Source organism: Sorex fumeus, unplaced genomic scaffold (genome assembly GCF_029834395.1).
Source record: "Sorex fumeus unplaced genomic scaffold, SorFum_2.1 ptg000072l, whole genome shotgun sequence".
NCBI lineage: Eukaryota > Metazoa > Chordata > Mammalia > Eulipotyphla > Soricidae > Sorex > Sorex fumeus.
The window spans coordinates 11,805,783-11,825,123 of record NW_026606129.1 but is presented as its reverse complement, the minus strand read 5'-3'; the positions used below and the strand labels follow the sequence as shown (position 1 = coordinate 11,825,123).

Genomic DNA, 19,341 nt, shown 5'->3' with positions numbered 1-19,341 from the left:
GTGTCAATCTCATGTTCTGTTCTTTCATACTCCACAAATGAGTACAGTCCTTCTCTAGGATTGATTCACTTTCAGTGTAGAAACATCCTCTGCCCTGCTACCCCTCTCGGCTCCCGAGCCTCAGTTTCCCCTGCCGTCTGCTGTGCCCACAGAGGGGAACCGCCCCGAGCCCCGAGCTGCAGAGGAGCCCGCAGTGAGGCCTGACCCTGCGCAGGGGCTGCCCAATACCATCCCGTTGCCCGAGCCGAAGCCCAACACCTGCAAAGGTAACGGCCCCATCCGGGCGGGGTGCGGCCTCTCTGGGGTGGGTTGGACCCTGTGAGGGTACTGAGCAGGTGGGCCCGGATCTCTGTTTCCTCACAGACAACGGGCCGTGCAAGCAGGTGTGCAGTGTCGTGGGGGACCGAGTCATGTGCTCCTGCTTCCCCGGCTATGCCATCATGGCCGACGGTGTGTCCTGCGAGGGTGAGTGTTCGCGCCCCCCCTTGGGGCAGAGACCCCCCAGTCCATGTGGAACAGGCTCCGCTGCTGCTACCCCCGCAGGAGCTGTCACCATCCCTGGGGGTTCCGGGTGCTCCCATCTCCCAAACGCCCCTGGAGTGGGCGACTGTGTGGACTCTGCATCCCCACGCCCCCCAGAGGTGCAGGCGGGTCCATCTGGGTGAGGCCCCCGGAGGCGTCCTTCCAGCAAGTGCCAGTGCCTGGCTGTGTGACCACGTTGTCCCCATTCAAGCTGTGGCTATAGAAAGGAAAAAGAGGATGCGGGGCCCGGAAGTGGCGGCCCCTCCTGCTGGCCCCGCTGGGAGGGGCGGGACTGGGGTGTGGGAGCCCCCCGCCCTACCAGCCGAGGAGGGCACAGTGGGTGCTGGTGGTGGCTGTGCCCCCAAGCTTCCCCCCAACTTGGGCCTTCATGCCTGGGACCCTCTCCCGGCACCTGGGGCTTGTCTCAGATGCGTGCGAACCTTCCCCTGAGAAATGGGGGACACTGGACCCGGCACCTGCCAGTGAGGGGCACCCCGAGAACGGCCCCGGAGGCCGTGAGTCTGGACCTCCTGCTGCTGAAGGCAGGACAGACCCGGCCCTGGACACCTTGGAAGTGGCTCTGCAGAGGGTTTGTGACTTTGCTGTGGGGGGCAGATTCCCCAGTCAGCCAGGAGCCCAACCTGCAGTCCCCGCCAGGAGACTCTTCTGACAGGGGTGAAGACCCCCTGCGTCCGTCCCCACACAGCGGCGCAGGCCCAGGGAGGGCATTGGGGTGGCTTGGCCCACCCAGATGCTGCAGAATCGTCCTGCGCAGGAGGGGGTCTCTGTCCTGGGTGGTCCTTTTTGGCTAGCCGGGCCCAGGGCTGCTGTCAGGCTCTTCCTGGGCCCCCATCCTCCTCTGCAAAACCCCCAAAGGCCAAGTGCCTGCAGGCACCAGGCTCACAGCTGAAAATGGGGGAGGGGGAGTGAGGGGGGGGGCAGCCTGACCCAGCAGGAAGCACTCCAGTATGTCACCGGTGGGGAAAGCACCAGAGGTTTAATAAACAAATGGTCCAGCTTGGAGGTTTTTCTTAAAGCTTCATACAGGCTGCCCCTGGTGGGGGCCATACGCCTCGGCTCCCTGCCTGCCCCACACCCCCCTGGCTGGCCCCTGGACCCTTGAGCAGGGCCCTCTTGGGCTCCTGGGTGGCCCAGCAGGTCGGGATGTCTCCAGAACATAGTGGAGAGAATGACTTTGGGGTCTGCCCCGCTGGGTGGCCGTGGGCCGCCCAGGATCCACCACCCAGGGAAGTGGGCGCCAGCCTGAGCCCTGCACCCTGGGTCCACAGCGGGTCCCCTGCCCAGACTCTAACGGCCCTTCTGTTTTCCCTCCCGCGGCTGGCCCTAGACCGGGACGAGTGTCTGATGGGCACTCACGGGTGCAGCCGGCGACAGTTCTGTGTGAACAGCCTGGGATCCTATTACTGTGTCAACCACACAGTGCTGTGTGCCGAGGGCTTTATCCTCAACAGGCACAGGAAGTGCGTGGGTAAGCCAGCGCCCTGCGCCCCCCACGGCCCGCAGCCCGCTCCCGCCACGCCCGCCACCAGCGGCCACATGCTAAAGGGCCTGCCCTTTGCATCTGAGCCCCCAGCACCCAGCCCCCCGTGCTCCGTGTGCCCCGTCCGTGTCCTGGTGTCCTGTCCTGCTTTCCACCAGCGCCGCCGGCAGCCGCTTTCCCTGGGGACGTGCCTTGGGGTCTGCAACTCGGAGTGACCCAGTACAGGCCCGCCACTCACTGAGATCCGGCGGGGCGGCTGGATTCGGGTGGGCTGTGGGTCCCAGGGACCGACTCCTTCCCTCTGAGTTAGCTCATCTGTACCCAGGGGTTGGCCCTCCTTGAAGATGACCCGCCAACAGGATGTAGCCCAGAGCCTGGAAGCAGTGGCAGTAGCCACTGAAACCCACAAGGAGTGGATGGAGTTGGGGAGGGTGGGGTCGCAGCTTATTTGCAGAATGTTGCTGAGAAGAGGGTGTCTCTGGGAGCCTGGGTCCTCAGCTGTAACACCTGGGCCAGGATCCTCACTTGTAATACCTGGGCCGGGCCCCTTACCTGTAACACCTGGGCCAGAACCCTCACCTGTAACATCTGAGCTGGGCCCTCACCTGTTACATCTGGTCTGGGCCCTCAGCTGTAATATCTGGACCGGACCCTTACCTGTAACACCTGGACAGGGGCTTTCCCCTGTAACATCTGGACTGGGCCCTCACCTGTAACATCTGGGCTGGTCCCTCACCTGTTACATCTGGTCTGGGCCCTCACCTGCAACATTTGGGCTGGGCCCGCACCTGTAACATTTTGACTGGGCCCTTACCTGTAACATCTGGGCTGGGCCCGCACCTGTAACATCTGGGTCGGACCCTTACCTGTAACACCTGGGAAGGAACCCTCACCTGTAACACCTGGGCAGGGTCTCTCACCTGTATCATCTGGGCTGGGCCCTCACCTGTAACATCTAGACTGGGTCCTCACCTGTAACATCTGGGCTGGGCCCTCACCTGTAACATCTGGACTAGGTCCTCACTTGTAATATCTGGGCCAGGACCCTCACCTGTAACATCTGGGCTGGGCCCTCACCTGCAGCATTTGGGCTGAGCCCTCACCTGTAACACCTGGGCAGGGGCTCTCACCTGTATCATCTGGGCTGGACCCTCACCTGTAACATCTGGACTGGGTCCTCACCTGCAGCATTTGGGCTGAGCCCTCACCTGTAACACCTGGGCAGGGGCTCTCACCTGTAACATCTGGACTGGGCCCTCCCCTGTAACATCTGGACTGGGTCCTCACTTGTAATATCTGCGCCAGGACCCTCACCTGTAACATCTGGGCTGGGTCCTCGCCTGGAACATCTGGGTCCCGGGAACGGGCTGACCCTCCTCCGCAGCCCCCTGCCTGCAGGGGATGAGGCCCGCACTGGCCCTGGTTCCTGCCTCTCGGGACTCCAGGCTGGTTCTGCGAGCAGCAAGGCTGCCCCCGTCATGGCTGGGGGGCGGGGGGGGGGGCTGGTTCTGACGCCTTCATGGATAAAACATTGTTGCTCCTGAACCGAGAGAACTCTAGAGGTGAAGGGCCGGGACAGGCTGGGGACCCGGGCTGCGGGGCCGGGTGAGGCAAGGGCACCCAGCTCCGTGGGCCCTGACCCGCGCCTGGAGAGGAGAAGGTGTTCGCCCTGGTCCCCAGGGAAGTCAGGAAGGCCCCAGGGGAGGAAGGACTAGTAGAGGGGAAGGCACGGTGGGCGCAGTGTGACCGGGCATGCGGTCCCGTCTGTGCCAGGCCAACACGCCCCTCCCTCGCCCCTGCCTCTGGGCCCGGGGTCCCCAGCGTTGGGGTGAGCGGCTGCCGCCGCCATGTTTGCCCCAGGCCTGCCGCCGAGGCACAACATGGTCCTGCCACGCCTGCAGCTCACCTGCCTGGGTCGTGTCTGTGTGTGTCGGGGGGGTGTGGGTCGTGCTGGGGCTGCCACAACCCCTCGCCAGGCGCCCTGCCTGCTTGCCTCGCCGGGACATGTCCACGCCTCCCCGTGGCCTGGAGAAACGCTGTTGGGCCGGACGTTGGGGCCTGGGGCCCACCGAGCTCAGCATGTTCAATTCAGCAGAATTTATGAGTCGCCCTGGACCTCCCGGCCTCCGCTGCCCACCGTGCGCACGGCCCCGTGTCTCACTGCTCCTCCTTTTCCTGTCGCTGTTGGGGCTCTGGCCCCGCACTCACACTGGGGGGAAGGGTCTTGCAACGTCTCCTTTGTCAGCTGCAGGCACCCTAGCCGACCCTGGCTGGTGAGACCCGGGGACTGAGCCCCGGGTGAAGGCCGCAGACCACCAGGCTTCAAGCAGCATGCTGCTGCTCTCCCCTAGAATGCCTTAGGCCACCCCCTATACTTCAGAGAGCCCCTCTGAGCCCCTATCAGAGATGGCAGATCCTGAGGGCACCCGCCTTGCAAGGTCACTCTGGGGGTGAGGCGAAGGGGGGACTTGAGTGTCAGGACAATGGTTCACAGCATGTTCCTTCTCCAGAGGCAGCTTGCAGGGCTAATAGTGAGCTCCCCATCCGTAGAGGTATGCAAGTTATGGGGTGGCAGCAGTGGGCTGAGCCAAGTCCAGCAGCCCTCTGATCAGCCTGGATCTTGTTTCTTTGTGTGTCCTGCCTTTTAAGGATTGTGTGCCCCCTGGGAGCCAGATTGCAGATGGGCAAGGCTGTTAGGAGAGGGAGAGCACCTGGAATGCCCCCTGCAGTCCTGAGGAATGGGGGTGCTCTGCGCTCTGTGCACCTTGTGGGACATAAGGCCCATCCAGCTGCGCTGGGAGTTGATAGTGCAGGATGAGGGAATGGGGGTCCCGAGAGCCTCGGTGTGGCTGGTCCTTACGCCACGGCCCCTCCAGACTGTGGCCCCTTAAGGGTCCCGGGAGCACCCCTCAGTCGGACCCTTCACCTCCTTGGAAGCCGCCAATTTCCCTTCCACCCACCCTTGGGGTCATCAACCTGACCCGGTCCACCTGTGAGTGTCGGGTCACCTCTTTCTCCCCTCCATCTCCTTGCTCGCACCCCTTCACTGCCACCACCCCTGAGAAGTGAATCCGGGCCCAGAGTGGGCAGCACTGCCCTGTCACCTCCTCGCTGCCTGTCCCCAAACTGGCCATTCCAGGCCTGGGTGGGGTGGGGTGTGATGGGGACCATTGGAGAGGGAGGGATGCACCTCCCCCTCCCGGCCACCAGGGGGCGCTTGAGGGTACTTCCACCCTCCCAGGTGCCACCCCCTCTATTTCCCTGTGTTCCCTAGGCTGTCTGTCCTCTTGCCCTCCCCTAGGTGACCTCAGCATCCAACTGCCCTGGATTACTCAGACCCTCCCTTAACCTTGGAGACAGGTCTCGGCTGCCTCTTAAGCCTCAAACTCAAGGTGGTCACGTGTGTCCCCATGTTCTCTGAACATGCCCCTCTAAACTGTCCCTGGGGATTGTCCCCTCTGTCCTCTGACGCGTTCCCATCCCGGGGCTCCCTGCCCCTCCCCTGTGGCTCCCTTTGCCCCTGTCCACATCGCTGCTCCTGCCTGGACAGGGTCCCAGCACCCAACCTCTCTCTACCTCCCCAGATGGCCATTTGTGTCCAGTGGCATCTGTCCTGGTCACCGCCTTGGGTTCTCCCATTACCAAATCAGTACTCTTCCTTTTGTGCTAGGAACCTGCCATGCTCCCCCCTCCCGTGTCTGCACTGACTCTCGCGGCTCCGAAATGGGTCCTAGGATGTGCCCAGTGATCCCCTCCTCAGACCCCGGCTTCCACTGTCCCCTCTGCCCGGAACATCCGCTCAGCTGCGCCTGTCACTGCCTCACGCTCCCCAGTGTCTCCTGAGCTCCTTTCCGACTCCCGGTGGAAACGAGGCCTGGCTGTCTCCATCACCTGCCTCGCAGCAAGCAGCTCACAACTGTTTCCCGTTGGCCGTGTGTGAGGGTCTGCCGGGTCTCTTGCACGCGCGTGCTCCGGACAGGATGCCAGGCGTTTCTGTGCCGTTCTCCTGGCCGGGAGCGTGCCTGCTGGCAGGTGGCAGGCGCTCATAAATCTTGGTTGAATGAATGATGCATAGCAGAGGCGCACCCCTGTGCCCGCGGCCTGGGACACAGCTCCAGGGAAAGGCTGGCGCGGCCCTGGCCGTGCAGGGGCCTCCAGGAGCGCCGTGCAGCCTCTCGGCCTCGCTCTCCCCACAGACATCAACGAGTGCGTGACTTCCCAGCACACGTGCAGCCGGGGCGAGCACTGCGTGAACACCGTAGGCTCCTTCCGTTGCTTCAAGACGCTCACCTGCGAGCCGGGATTCTCCCTCCAGGACGGGGAGTGCGCAGGTGAGACGGGACAGATGGAGGCCCCGCCCACTCCGCCCTAGCCTGCCGCTGGCCCCACCCACTCCAATCTGCCCTCCCACGCCCCGCCCCATCCTCCATAAGCTCCGCCCATGAACCCGCCCTCCCACATGCTCCGCCCACTATGTGCCCCACCCTCTCCCCCCCTTGGTATGCTCGGCCCTTCTAGTGCCCCGCCCATGCCTCATCCTCCGTAAGCTCCGCCCATGTCCTCGTCCTTCCGTAGGCCACGCCCTCCCACAGGCCCCGCCCTCCATAGGCCGGGGCCACACAAGCAGATGGGGGTCAGGGAGCTCCTTTATGTGGGGGGTCCAGAGGCCCCCCCAAGGAGGTGACCCTGGGAGGCGTTCCAGGCCAAGGGAGACAGTGCGAGGGGGTGGGGGTGGGGGCAGGAGTGCTGTACAAAGTGCAGTATCTGGTAGAGGAGGAGATGAAGGGGTGGGGAAGGGCCCCTGGACCCAGACGCGGAGGGGCGGGCGGTCTCTGAACTGAAGCATTCTTTTTTTTTTTTTTTTTTTTTTTGCTTTTTGGGTCACACCTGGCACTGCACAGGGGTTACTCCTGGCTCTGCACTCAGGAGTTACTCCTGGCGGTGCTCAGGGGACCATATGGGATGCTGAGAATCGAACCCAGGTCGGCCGCGTGCAAGGCAAACGCCCTACCCCCTGTGCTATCTCTCCAGCCCCTGAAGCATTCTTTAAACTCAAGTGTCCAGAGAGTGCTGCTGCCCGGGAGCAGAAACCACAGAAACGCCCGCTTGCCCTGCTCTGGGGAGTGCAGGGCCCCCCATCCGTGGGAGCTGATTAACACCCCCGGACCCCCAGCCCAGGGGAGTGAGCTGGGAGGGGAGCAGGCCATCCCCGGACACGGGGAGAGGAACCGCCCTTCAGGATGTGCCCACTCACGGCTCCAGCACTGACTGATCGAGTGCGTGGAGGGGCTGTGACCCCACATCCCATCCCCCCCGGGGCCTGGACCCTGCCCAGGGTCTCCCAGAGGCTGTGGACACTGAGATGCCTGCTGTGGCCGGCTACTCCTGTATCACCTGTGTGCTCATACCTTAGTTTCCCTCTCTGTAAGAAGAGACGTGTGCAGACTTGCTGAGATGCTGGTCACCTGTCCTTGGTGGCTGGGCTCTTGTTCCCATTTCTGCCTACCTAGCAGTATAGTACCGGCCAAGGAGCAGGCCACCAACCCTGCCTGGTCGCATCCTCATGCTCTGGGACTGTGACCTGGGTGTGCCTCAGTTTCCCCACGTACTATGGGACCCCCCAGGGCTGTGAGAGAGCACCCCAGGAGAGTCATGGCTCCTCTTCATGCTTGCACTGGAGCGGGGTGATGCTGTTGGAGTAGGGACAGCGACACAGTCCCTCCATGATACAGAAGTGCCTCTAACCACCGAGGCCCTGGTGTGTCCTGGTGGGTATGTCCCCCACCACCCTGACCTTCTGCTCTGTGTGGCAGATGTCGACGAATGCAAGCTGGGCACACACAACTGCCAGGCAGGCTTCGAGTGCCAGAACACGGAGGGCTCCTTCTACTGCCAGGCGCGCCAGCGCTGCATGGACGGCTTCCTGCAGGACCCTGAGGGCAACTGTGTGGGTGAGTGGGGGTCTCGGCACCGTGGGAGGAGACAGGCGGGGGGCGGGGGGGTTGGGCACTGGTCCAGACCACCCGCAGTTCCATGGCTCTTACCTCCGTGCCTGTCCTGGGCCCGTTTGTGGCCCACGAAGGGTGTTGGACTCTACCAGACCTTTAAAGTCCAGCTGGCAGTAAAGAATATTTATTATTTATTGAATCACCGTGAGAACAGTCACAAAGTCTTTCAGTTCAAGTCTCGGTCGGTGATACAATGATCAAACACCCGTTTCTTCACCAGTGCACATTTTCCACCACCAAGAACCCCAGTATACCCCCCTCCCACCCACCCACCCACGCCTGTGTGGCAGATATCCACTTTACTCTCTCTCTCGCTCTACATTGATCACATTTCAATATTACGACAAAAGGCCCAACATTATTATTTGGAATCTTCCCCCCAATATTCAGACCTGCCAAAAAGACATCATTAGATCATTTGTTTTCTGTTGCTGATTATGAAGAGCATATGATGTCGTGTGGCCACAATAGCGGCCACGTGGATTTGGATTTCTGATATTTTAGCAATTAGCCTAGAGGGATTACTGCCAAAAGCCCCTGGGTTCTGAGATTGGTTTGTGTGCCTCTGGGATCATGGTCGTTCAGGAGCCGGAGAAGGCGTTTGGGGGTGGCAACCCGGGGCATTGTCATGGGTGGGAGCAGGGTAAAGAATATATTTTGGGGGCCTGAGAGATAGTTCCGCAGGAAGGCACTTGCTTGCCTTGCATGTGACAGACCTAAGTTCGATCCCCAGCATCCCATATGGGAGTGATCCCGGAGCTCAGAGCCTCACATAAATTAGCCCAGGCATGCCCCCCCCCAAAAAAAAAAAAAAACCCAAACTGTATTTCATATCCAGACCTAGTATATAAAAACATGCACATCCAGCACACACATGAAGCACCTCTGGGGAAACGGCCTCTGGGGAGAAAGGGGGCTCAAAGCTGCTTTTGACAGACAACTGGCCCCAGGTTGAGATCCTGTGTTCTCCTCGCCTTTCTTCCACACATTCTGAAAAGTTCCTGGCCAGCTTCCCAGAGGCTGCCTGCCGTTTCCTGCCCAGATGGTGGGTACCAGTGCCCCCTGCAGGGGGAAGGACAAACTGCACTTACCATACACATTTGTCATGGAAATAGCTTGCAGCCTTGGGGGAATGCAGGGTTCAGGGGTTCAGGGTTCAGGCAGGTGTGCACTCATCCAGAGCGGTTGCAGGGAGCACAGCACCACCCCCTGCCTCTCCTGAGGGTGCCAGCTTGCTTGCCTTGGGGCCTTCCAGCCGGGGCCTGGGGCTCCCCAGCAGGCAGCTCCGAGGTTGATTTCCTCTGTGTGGGGGGCATTTCCAGCATACCTGTGTGCACCCACTTCCGGCTGTGGGAGATGCCAGCAGGCACATCCCTTGCACAAGGGTGCCCCAGGAAAGGATCGGACTGCGTGGGGGCACAGGCTTTAAAAGGGGACCCTCAGCTGCGACCGATGGAGGTGGATGGAATTCTGCTGAGTGGCATTAGCCAGAAGGACCAATAGAGGCGACCCCACTTCTCTTTTTATTTTATTAGTGAATCACTGTGAGATGCAGTTACAGACTTACAAACTTTCGTGCTTGTGTTTCAGTCATACAATGATCGAGTACCCATCCCTCCACCAGTGCCATTTCCCACCACCAATGGTTCCAGCATCCCTCCCACCCTCCCACCACCCCCACCAGGTCCCCTCCACCCTACTACCCCGCCTCTGTGGCAAGGCATTCCCTCTCTCTCTCTCTCTCTCTCTCTCTCTCTCTCTCTCTCTGTTGTGGTTTGCAATAGAGATATTAAGTGGCCGTCATGTTTGGTCTTTAGTCCACTTTTGGCCCGCATCTCCCATCCCGAGCGAGGCAACCCCACTTCTCTGTGGTAGAGAGTCACTGTATGAGGAAATTCAGGGTAGTAAAGGGGGTTGTCTAGATCACTCCGGACTCCAGAGTACGAGGGGTCCGAGAAAGAAAAAAATCAAGGAGGAAAAAAAAAAGAAGATGAGAAAGAAGATGAGAAATGGGAGGAATAGGGGACCAGGGGCCTCGAATATACTAGTAGTGTCGTGTAGTTATCCAAAGCACACTAAAAATAGGAGCTCCAAACTGCAGTCACCAAACTTTAAAGGGTGCCCATCAAGGTGGCAGTGGGGTGGGGTGCGGGAGGGAACGTGGGGACAGAGGTGAAGGGAAATGGACACGGGTGGTAGGATTGGTGCTGGAGCATGATATGCCTAAAACCCAACTACCGATAACTTTTTAAATCATGTTTTTTTTTAATTAAATGCACATGTACATGTCCTCCCGTTATTCATCGATTTGCTCGAGTGGGCCCAGTAACGTCTCTGTTGTGAGACTTGTTGTTACTGTGTTTGGCATATTGAATACGCCATAGGGAGCTTGCCAGGCTTTGCTGTGTGGGCGAGATCCTCTCGGTAGCTTGCTGGGCTCTCTGAGAGGGGCAGAGGAATCGAACCCGGGTCGGCCAGGTCAACTGCATGCAAAGCAAACACCCTATCCGGTGTGCCATCGCTCAGCCCTTTAAATTAAATAAAAGGTGTTTCTTTTTAAAGGGGGCAGTATGTGAGGGGACAGAGCAATAGTGTGACTGATAGGCCACTTGCCTTACATGTGGCGAACCTGGGTTTGATCCCCGACTCCCTGAGCTCCACCAGGAGTGATCCCTGACACAGAGCCAGGAGGAAGTCCTGGGCACCACGGGGTGTGTCCCAAAAGCCAAAAATAAATTAGTAAAATAAAAAGGGGGATTCAGAGGGGCCTAGGGCAGGGGTCAGAGGGCACCTGTGTTGCATGCAGAAGACCCTGAGTGTGAGCTCCAGTGCCCCAGAGGTTGGGAGCACCATTGCCCTGGTGTTCCCGAAGGTGCTCCTTAAGCTTCTCTGTGCCCAGTACTGAACCCCAGCCGCGAGGATTGCCTGCAGCAGGCTTCTCACCCCCACCAGCACTGCATGAGAGCCCCCTAAACACAACACTTCTCTTCCTAGAGTGGTCAGAAAGGGCCCCCCAGGGCAGGGGCCAGCGTTGGGTGGGGACCGGAGGAGGTGAGGGAATCAGCCGTCTTAGTTCATATTAGGGTCCCATGTGGGCCCACAGCATCCTGTCCTGGGGGGAGCAGAGGGCAGTATGTGGAGGAGGGGCACGGGGCTGGACTTGCTGCAGGCGCCCTGGACTCAGCCCTGACCCCCAGGGGAGCCGCCTCCAGCTGCACCCTGGGTCTGTGGCTGAAAGGGACGCAGGTACGTGGGCTCTGGGACCGGTGGCCAGCCGGGCTGAGCCTGCACCCCAAGATGGGGATCTAGGAGGTCCCCGTTCTGCTCTCCATCATACCCCACCCCCACCCCTCTGCAGATATCAACGAGTGCACGTCGCTGACGGAACCCTGCCGGCCCGGCTTCAGCTGCGTCAACACGGTGGGCTCCTACACATGCCAGAGGAACCCGCTGCTCTGTACCCGCGGCTACCACGCCAACCAGGAAGGCGACAAGTGTGTGGGTAAGCCCTGGCCCTGCTGGGCTCCCAGCCGCGGACGGGCAGGGACGGGGCCCCTGCTCACCTGTGCCCTCCCCAGATGTGAACGAGTGTGAGACGGGGGTGCACCAGTGCGGCGAGACCCAGGTGTGCCACAACCTCCCTGGCTCCTACCGCTGTGACTGCAAGCCTGGCTTCCAGCGTGATGCCTTCGGCCGCAGCTGCATCGGTAGGTGGGGGTGGGTGGCCAGACCCCCGGCTGACCCGAGCCGCAGGCTTCCTCCCCTGCAACCTCCTCTTCTCGGAGCTCCTCCCTCTGGCTCTGCTCTCCAGAGGCCCTCCGTGCCCTTCACTGCCTCCTGCAGTCCCGGCAGCCGGGCTCGCTCCCTGCCCTGCCCCCTGCCTGTCTGTCCCGTCCTCTGTCCCTCCATGCCTGCAGACCCCTCCCACCTGCTTTCTTCCCACTCCCCTCCTCGTGCCTCTCCAACTTCCTTGCCTGTGGATTTCTGGGTCCCAGCCCAGGGGGTCGGAGGCCCTGGTGGCTGGGGAGGGGGGAGAGGGAGCCGAGCCCCTGCCACCTTGGAGCTGTGCCGCCCGCAGACATTAATGAGTGCTGGACGTCGCCGGGCCGTGTGTGCCAGCACACGTGCGAGAACACCGTGGGCTCCTACCGCTGCTCCTGCGCCGCGGGCTTCAAGCTGGCCGAGGACGGCAAGCACTGTGAAGGTACCGCCCCACCCGCACCGGGCCGGCCAGGCCCCGCCCACAAGCCCCGCCCGGCCCCGCCCCAGCAAGACCCGCCCACAACGTCTCCCTGCCAGGCCCCGCCCCCAGCGCCCCACCGTGCCAGGCCCCGCCCAGACTATTCATTCTAGCAGGCCCCGCCCCCAGCGCCCCACCATGCCAGGCCCCGCCCAAACTATTCATTCTAGCAGGCCCCGCCCCAAACGCTCCACCCTGCCAATCCCCACCCCCCCAAGGCCCCGCCCCAACGCCCTAGCCTGCCAGGCCCCGCCCCAACAAGCCCCGCCCACAACGTCTCCCTGCTAGGCCCCGCCCCCAGTGCCCCACCGTGCCAGGCCCCGCCCAGACTATTCATTCTAGCAGGCCCTGCCCCAAACGCTCCACCCTGCCAATCCCCACCCCCCAAGGCCCCGCCCCAACGCCCTAGCCTGCCAGGCCCCGCCCCAACAAGCCCCGCCCACAACGTTCCACTGTGCCAGGCCCCGCCCAAATTATCCTAGCAGGCCCCGCCCCAAGCGCTCCACCCTGCCAATCCCCGCCCCTTAAGGCCCCGCTCCGCCCCAAACTTATTCTACCAGGCCCCGCCCCAAAGGCCCCGCTCAGCGCTCCGCCCTTCCAGGCCCCGCCCCAAACTACTTGTCGTACCAGGCCCCGCCCCTCACTCTCTTTCTGCCCCGTTTTCACATCTGCACCCCTTCCTCTCCACCCTGCTCCCCTATCCTAACCTCACCTTACTTTCTGTGCCTCCCCACCCCTCCCACACTGTTGGGGTGCCAGAAGCCACGAGTGGAGCAGACAGGCAGGCAGGCAGGCACGCGTACACGCGAAGCACACATGCATACACACATAAACACGCATGAATACACTCGCACATGTGCACGCAATGCATGCACTCCGTCACGAGTGTTGTGCCCGTGCTGAGGGCCTGGGAATGGAGCCCTGGGTCTCTCCCATCTGGGCTCTGCTCTTCCTCGCTGGCCTCCTCGCTGGCCCTCGAGAGACGCCCCCCCCAGCCCACCTTTTCCCTGCCTGCTTCCCGGGCGGCCCCGGGCCCCCGAGCTGCAGCCCCTGGACATCTCCGCATTGCTGTCTCTGTCCCATCCCCACACCTGTCGCCACGTCGCGCTGGCTATTTCACTCTGACTTCCTCGTGGGCATGCGCGTGGGTGCCGAGCGTGGAGGCCCGTCCTGGGCTCTGCTCCGTGTCCTGCCGCAACGCAGCCTGGCCTGCCTGGTGAGGCGCTCAGCGTCCAGGTGGCGCTCCCTCCACGCTGTCGTTCTCTCCTCCCCCACATGCCCTCAGTCCACACCATGCCCAGTAGCTCCTGCCGCGGGGGCGGTGCGTGTGCCCAGGCACGGTGGGCACCACAGCCTCTCCCGGGGCAGCTCCACACGAGCACCTAGATGCCCGTCCGAGCCAATGGACAGCACCTGGCCACCACCTCCAGGCACCAGGCCAGGACCCGCATTGCCTCCCCTGGCCGGGTCATGGCCCTTTTCTGGGACCCCCCAGTGGCCTCGGGGGAGGCTGGTGTTGCAGGACCCAGTTCTGGGTGGTTGGGCGCCCACCGTGACCGCGGCTCTGCCCTGCAGACGTGAACGAGTGTGAGAGCCAGCGCTGCAGCCAGGAGTGCGCCAACATCTACGGCTCCTACCAGTGCTACTGCCGCCAGGGCTACCAGCTGGCCGATGACGGCCACTCCTGCAAAGGTGCCTCGCGACCCCAGGGCCCCTGTGCATGAGGCGGGACCCCCGGGAACAGACTTGGTTAGCATCGGATCCGAGCGAGGGTCCGACCTGGCACTCCCAGGCCACAGGTCTTGGAGAAAGACCCCCAACTCGGAATGAAGCTGCACCTCCGCAGACCACAGAGGTTAGGGGGTCCCACCTGCAAGGTGGCGCCTGATTGCCCTCTGGCTAAGGGCAGCTGTCATGTAGGCAGCCTGAGGGGTGAGCACTTGAACAGGAGTCCAGCCCCATGGCTCTGGGCAACTCTGTGCCCTCGCTCCCCTCTTTTACCCTCTGTAAGAAGGGGCCCTCAGCCCCAGGGCTATGACGGGGGCTGTGTGAGTGCGGGGGGCTCAGAACCTCTCTCCACAGACATCGACGAGTGTGCCCAGGGTGCTGGCATCCTCTGTACCTTCCGCTGTGTGAACGTGCCAGGGAGCTACCAGTGTGCATGCCCAGAGCAGGGCTACACCATGATGGCCAACGGCAGGTCTTGCAAGGGTAAGCACAGGCCAGGGTGCAAGCACAAAGTAAGGGTTGCCGTCTTGGCCATATAAACTGAGATCTAAACCTTGGGGATGGAGGTGATTGTGTGCTGTCCTTCTCAGCGGGGACAAAAATGTTTTTGTTTTTGGGGGGGGGGGAAGGAATTTGGCCACATCAGGCAGTGCTCAGGGTTGCTGGCTCAGTACTTTGCCCCCCAAGTCTGTGGCTCTCCAGGGCCCGGTTGCCGGAGAGGTTTATCCCAGCCCTGCCTGCAGCAGCAAGATGCGGCGAGCAAAGTGTGCAGGACTCGCTGGGCCTCAGGGAAGCTCCAGCAGCTACAGAGGCTTCCAGATCTTTCCCCACCCTACCACGCTGGGACGAGGTCTCCGGGGGACTCGGGGTGGGAACTCTGCTATGTCTGTCCCCCATCTCCCTGGAAAGTGGAAGAAGTGTCAGGATACAGTTCCCTCTCCTCAGCTTTCTTTCAAAGAAGGGGATGCAGTGACGCATTTGGGGATTGAGACTCAGCCTGTGTCTCCTGCAGTAAACTGCAGAGAACGGTGGGGCGACAGCGCCGGGTGCATGGAGATGCCCACGAGCCACACGGTGGTTGGGTCGGGATGTGTCTCCTCCATGCCCACGGGCACAGGTCGTCGGTCCAGCCCTGCTGTGCTCGCCCCAGGGTAACCCGGAAGCCCACGCACCCTTCCCCTGAGTCACTGCAGCAGCCGGCATGAGTGGCCCTCAGAGAGGGGACGCTAGTCTGCCCTGGGGGTCTCTCCTGGGGGCTCGGCCCGTCCATGCTGGCATCCCTGCCTTTGTTTTCTGCATGTGGGAATTGTGGGCGCGCTTTGGCATCTCAAGGACCCTTGGCCATGGGCATCTGACATCAGCGCTGCAGGAGAGGGGGCAGGACGGGGGGTCCTTTGAGTCTAGGGGCTGCTCCAACCCCCCTGAGCTTGCCGGGGTCCTTGCTGGTCCGTCTGCCCAGCTCCCCGGGTCAGGCCAGCGCTGACCACTCTCTGTGAGATGTGAGAGTGTGGGGCATGGGTGGGCCCTGAGGCTGCGGGCTGCGTTCCTGCTGTCGGGACGAGGCTCTCCAGCTGTGGGGGTCCCACCCCCTTCCCCCTCTCCCCACCCAGACCTGGACGAGTGTGCGCTGGGAACCCACAACTGCTCTGAGGCCGAGACCTGCCACAACATCCAGGGCAGCTTCCGGTGTCTGCGCCTCGAGTGTCCCCCCAACTACATGCGCGTCTCAGAAGCGTAAGTGTCCACCCGCCCGCCCGCCTGGGTGCCTCGAGGGGCCCCGCAGCCAAGCCACGCCAGGCAACCACAGCTGGAAGGAGCCTGTCTGTCGTCGGTGTCGCTCACACCCACCCGCACAGACATGGTCACACACCAGCACCAACACACACACTGTCCCGCTTCCACACTCGCACACTCGCACACTCGGTCACACTAACACATTTTCTCACTCTCACCCAGTGACACACACACCCCTCTTCATAGTCACACACACACACTGCGCACTCACACACCCATACCCGCTCACACATTCACACGCTCAGCTACACATTACACACACGCACTCACACTTCCTGTACACTCAATCCCCCTCACAGTCACACTCAGACACTCGGTCACGCGCACACATACTCTGACTCTTGCATCCACACACTCTTCTGCACTCACACACATTCACACTCTTACGTACTTGCATATCTTCACACACTTTCACGCTCACACACTCGTATTCAGTCTTCCATTTTTCTTTTGGGGTCACACCCGGCGATGCTCAGGGGTTACTCCTGGCTCTGCACTCAGGAATTACTCCGGACAGTGCTCAGGGGACCATATGAGATGCTGGGAATCGAACCCGGGTCAACCGCGGGCAAGGCAAACAAAGGCCCTACCTGCCATGCTATCACTCCAGCCCCCATCCACAATGTTCTTACACACATTCACACACGTGCTTGTGGGACACGCGGTGTCTGGCACAGGCCGGGTGGTGGGCCTGAGATCACCAGCCTGGGCACAGCGTTTCCTGGGCAGTGGCTGCCCTGGGGGTCACCTGGGGGCTGCTCACGCTTAGGAACAGTGAACAGAGATATCCAGAATCTCACAAGAGACCCCCAGGAGCCGAGCCCCGTGGGGCCTCTTGGCGTCTCACAGCCCTGCTTTTACAAACACGCTTCTTTTCAAGGACTTATATAGGTTCCTCTATAAATTCGTTTCCCAGTTTTTTTTTTTCTTTTCGGGTCACACCTGGCGATGCACAGGGATTACTCCTGGCTCTGCACTCAGGAGTTACTCCTGGTGGTGGTCGGGGGACCATATGGGATGCTGGGAATCGAACCCAGGTCGGCCGCGTGCAAGGCAAACACCCTACCCGCTGTGCTCTCTCTCCAGCCCCTTCATTTCCCACTTTATAACTTTAATTGCAGAACGGGTTGGAGCGATAGCACAGCAGTAGGGCGTTTGCCTTGCGCGTGCCCATCCTGGCCAACCCAGGTTCGATTCCTCCGCCCCTCTCAGAGAGCCCGGCAAGCTACCGAGAGTATCTCGCCGCACGGCAAAGCCTGGCAAGCTCCCCGTGACATACTCAATATGCCAAACACAGTAACAACAAGTCTCACGATGGAGACATTACTGGGCCCGCTCGAGCAAATCGATGAACAACGGGAGGACAGTGACAGTGAATTGCAGAACAGTCTGCCATTAGAGAAACAGCCCCCCAGTAAACGTGTACGGAGCGTTCGGGCCCTCCTGCAGGGCAGTCCCGGGGCCACTCTGCTCTTTGGGTGCACGGCACCTCGGGTCGCTGCCGATGGTGCAGGGGACAGGGGCGTGCAGTGCTCTGGGAACTTGCCCCGCCTGCCCCACAACACCCACCTGGCGGACCAGGAATCAGAGGGGAGGGGAGTGGGCCCCCCCCCCGCCCCGGCCCCGCCCACCGAGCCCGCCCCTCCGTCCCGCCGCAGGAAGTGCGAGCGCACCACCTGCCACGACTTCGCCGAGTGCCAGAACGCGCCCGCGCGCATCACCTTCTACCAGCTCAACTTCCAGACGGGCCTGCTGGTGCCCGCGCAGATCTTCCGCATCAGCCCGGTGCCCGTGTTCGCGGGGGACACCATCGTGCTGACCATCACCAAGGGCAACGAGGAGGGCTACTTCGGCACGCGGCGGCTCAACGCCTACACGGGCGTGGTGCACCTGCAGCGCGCGGTGCGCCAGCCGCGGGACTTCGCCCTGGACGTGGAGATGAGGCTGTGGCGCCAGGGCTCGGTCACCACCTTCCTGGCCAAGATGCACATCTTCTTCACGGCCTACGCCTAGGGACCCCGGGACCCCGGGACCCCGCCCCGGACCCGCCCTCTCTGCAAATTAACTTAATTCCCCCGACCCACACCCCGCGGGGGGCGTGGCCGCCTGGAGGACAGCGCCCAGGTCGTGGCCGGTGACCCCCGAACTCAGGCGGCGGGGTGCCCGGACCCGAGCCGGAGACCACGCTGGGGCTCTCGCAAGGCCTCTGCGAGACCCGGCCCCCAGGTTTTGCATTTCGTTTCAGGTTCCACTGGGATTGCTTTACGTTAAGGGGGGGAAGAAGTCACTTCAAGTGGTTTTTTTGTGTTTTAATCATAAAAGTAGTATTCGTGCATTCCGGAAAAGCCCAAATAGTACAGAAGGGTTGTAAAGTACCTTAAAAAAGAAAAAAAAAGTGAAGCGTCTGAGTCTGGTGTCTGGCTGTCGCCCCCACCGAATGCAGCTTGGGGTGTTTTTATTTCGTGTTGGTGGGGGGGCAGGACTGACTCCTGGCTCCTCACTCGGGAATCCCTCATGGGGTGCCGGGGATTGAACCCGAGCCACCCGCGTGCAAGGCGAGTGCTGTCCCCGCCCTGCTATCCTTCCGGACCCCAGGTCTACGGCCAGGGTGGGAGGGTCCCAGAGGCGCATGCAGCAACGTGATAAAACCGAGCGGGCGGCGCCCCCTGCTGGTGAAGGGACGCAACAACTCGTGGCAGCAGCCCGAGCTGGTCAGTTTGTACTGCGTGTGGGTGGTCAAAGGGGTCTATGGGGACAGTAAAAAACGGGGTGCCGCCTGATGTGGAGGAACTGGTATCACACAACTCCAGAAGTGCTGCCCTCCAGGACCCGGGACCCCAAGGGCAAGAGGCACACACTGGGACAAGTCCCCAACGACGTTTGATGTCACGACTCCCCGTGTTAGGGCAGGATGAACCCAAACTTCCCATGACAGGCGTGACCACCCCCGTACCCCCCGGAGCTGTTAGCATGGTCTCGGGGCTGCCGCCCCCAGCCCTGCCCTTCCTGTGGCCAAGGCCACTCCCTTGTCACCGGCCTCACTGCGCCTGTTCCTTCTTGTCCTCTGGCTTTCAGAAGACCGAGCTTCCTTGCGCTCTGAACACCTGACAGGCAGGGGACATAGAAATGGTCAGTTGGGGCCACCGGGGGGAAGGGACACTTGGCTTCTTCCCCTCGTCTGTGCTCAAGGGCAGGACACACCCACTTATACATGTCGGAGTGTGGGGAGACCATAGAGTACCCCCTGCTCCCTCCCCAGGCAGGCGTGTGCCTGCACACACATGCATACATGCACACACATATATACACATGACACAGAGACACGTGCACACACGAACACACATGCACACGCACATGCACAAAGATGCACACACACATTCATGAACACATGAACACACATGCATACGCGCACACGTGTGCACACACATACACGTGCACACATGCATACACGCACCTGTGAATATATGAGCACACATGCATGTGTGCACACACGTGTGCACACACACATACGCATGCACAGATATGCACACATGCAGGCACACATGAAC

The 19,341-nt window shown here is 61.4% G+C and overlaps 1 protein-coding gene across 3 annotated transcripts in view; it reads left to right on the top strand.

Moving 5' to 3' along the window:
* FBLN2 (fibulin 2) overlaps nt 1-18,191 on the top strand; it is a 59,311-nt gene extending 41,120 nt beyond the window's left edge. For 2 of the 3 annotated variants that reach the window (XM_056129359.1, XM_056129358.1), the window contains exons 7-18: nt 153-266; nt 364-465; nt 1,871-2,011; nt 6,220-6,354; nt 7,837-7,974; nt 11,390-11,533; nt 11,610-11,738; nt 12,110-12,235; nt 13,847-13,963; nt 14,354-14,482; nt 15,610-15,733; nt 17,452-18,191. In XM_056129359.1, the coding sequence (XP_055985334.1) occupies nt 153-266; nt 364-465; nt 1,871-2,011; nt 6,220-6,354; nt 7,837-7,974; nt 11,390-11,533; nt 11,610-11,738; nt 12,110-12,235; nt 13,847-13,963; nt 14,354-14,482; nt 15,610-15,733; nt 17,452-17,806 (1,754 nt within the window). In that variant the 3' untranslated portion in view covers nt 17,807-18,191. The remainder of the gene's footprint in view (nt 1-152; nt 267-363; nt 466-1,870; nt 2,012-6,219; nt 6,355-7,836; nt 7,975-11,389; nt 11,534-11,609; nt 11,739-12,109; nt 12,236-13,846; nt 13,964-14,353; nt 14,483-15,609; nt 15,734-17,451) is intronic. The other variant, XM_056129360.1, reaches the window with a different exon arrangement.
* Nucleotides 18,192-19,341: the final 1,150 nt, after the last annotated feature.